The sequence below is a fragment of the Charadrius vociferus genome, unplaced genomic scaffold (genome assembly GCF_000708025.1).
Source record: "Charadrius vociferus isolate BGI_N301 unplaced genomic scaffold, ASM70802v2 scaffold411, whole genome shotgun sequence".
Taxonomy (NCBI): Eukaryota; Metazoa; Chordata; class Aves; order Charadriiformes; family Charadriidae; genus Charadrius; species Charadrius vociferus.
This window is the reverse complement of record NW_009646935.1, coordinates 124,356-125,730: the sequence shown is the minus strand read 5'-3', so window position 1 is coordinate 125,730 and position 1,375 is coordinate 124,356. Positions and strand designations below refer to the sequence as shown.

General features: G+C 34.4%; 1 protein-coding gene across 1 annotated transcript in view; it reads right to left on the bottom strand.

Annotated features, from left to right (window-relative positions):
• Nucleotides 1-1,375, bottom strand: part of MSH2 (mutS homolog 2) — a 55,035-nt gene that overhangs the window by 3,439 nt on the left and 50,221 nt on the right. Inside the window, exon 15 of the mRNA XM_009894852.1 lies at nt 4-145. Within this exon, the coding sequence (XP_009893154.1) occupies nt 4-145 (142 nt within the window). The remainder of the gene's footprint in view (nt 1-3; nt 146-1,375) is intronic.

The following is a 1,375-nucleotide window of genomic DNA, read 5'->3' as shown; positions in this document are numbered from 1 at the left end:
GGTGGTTCTCCTTCAGATTCCTTGGACTTGCCAATGTTCTGAAACTCCTCCAGCTCCAATGCTTTCTCTCTTGCACTTTCTATCACATGCTTTGGGAAAGCCGCCAACTCTGCTACATGTATTCCAAAACTTTGGTCACAAACACCTGGGTACAGAGAAAAACAACCAGTAAAGAATTCTAAAGAGATAATACGGCTACACAGAGATTATATGAGCAAACTTGTAATAGTTCTCTGTCCTGAAGAACTAAGTGCGTGAGGTTCCCCCAACATTTTCTGATTTACCTTTTGGACTATACATGGTAACACAGACTAAAGAATATGCTCTTATTTAATTAAGCTCTCTTAAAGCAGTAATAGCAGAGCTCCAAAAGTGCTTCAGGAAGAAACTGAAAAGTCTTCAGACAAAAAGAATTTCCCTCTAGTACTTGAATGAAGTTGAATAATGGTTTTTATTAAAGCACTTCAGCACAATCTGTAGAATATAGTAATTTGCACCATTTATTTATTTTTTAAATATGTCTCACATTTTTTTCTGTTAATATGAATACATATGTGTGTGTGTATATATTTGCATATAAATACTAAAAATGTTGGGTTCTCAATCAACTTCCTTCTCCTTTGTATCAGTACCACGTAACTCCCCAGTCTCCAGGAGTTGTCTTTAATTATATCAAAACCTTTCAACTTTAACTTGACATTTACTTCAATTAATGTACTGTTTATAACATTTGGTTGAGAAAGAAAAGTTCTCATAATTGCTCAAAATATGTCAATTATACACAGTTACATAAAATAATTTTCACTTCAATATCAAAAGCCCTCAGGTACAATCTGTTAACTTCATTCATTTACATTACCAAAATTCCAATTGGCCACCCACAAATATTGTTACATCCTTTTAATTCTGGTCTCCAGCAAGGAGTTATGAATAAATGAATTATACATGTAAAACACTACTTAACTAATGATCTATTAAATATGGGGTAGCTGAAGAACAGGTAAAGGAAAATTTAGTGCTTACATTTTTTTGGTAATCTCTCAGGCTTCTCAAAAGAAATTAATATTTTTAAGCAGAAATTTGATTTTATATCAAAACCCCACACCTTTCCAAACACAAAACTAACTCAGGTCTCTGTTGACAGAATCCTGAGCATAGGCCTGGAGAACAGTACTTTCTGTGTTTCCTCTTCCAGCTCTTCTGTCACACTCTTGAAGCACAAAAACAGGGATGAAAATACTGTATAAAAGTTCCTTGTTATGCATTTCAGGTTTAGTTACACATTTCAAATGACATGAAACCTGCTCTCTGTTTGAAAACACAGCTGTATCCGAGCTGCCTATATTCACAACCTTGCTTGAACAACACAACTCTT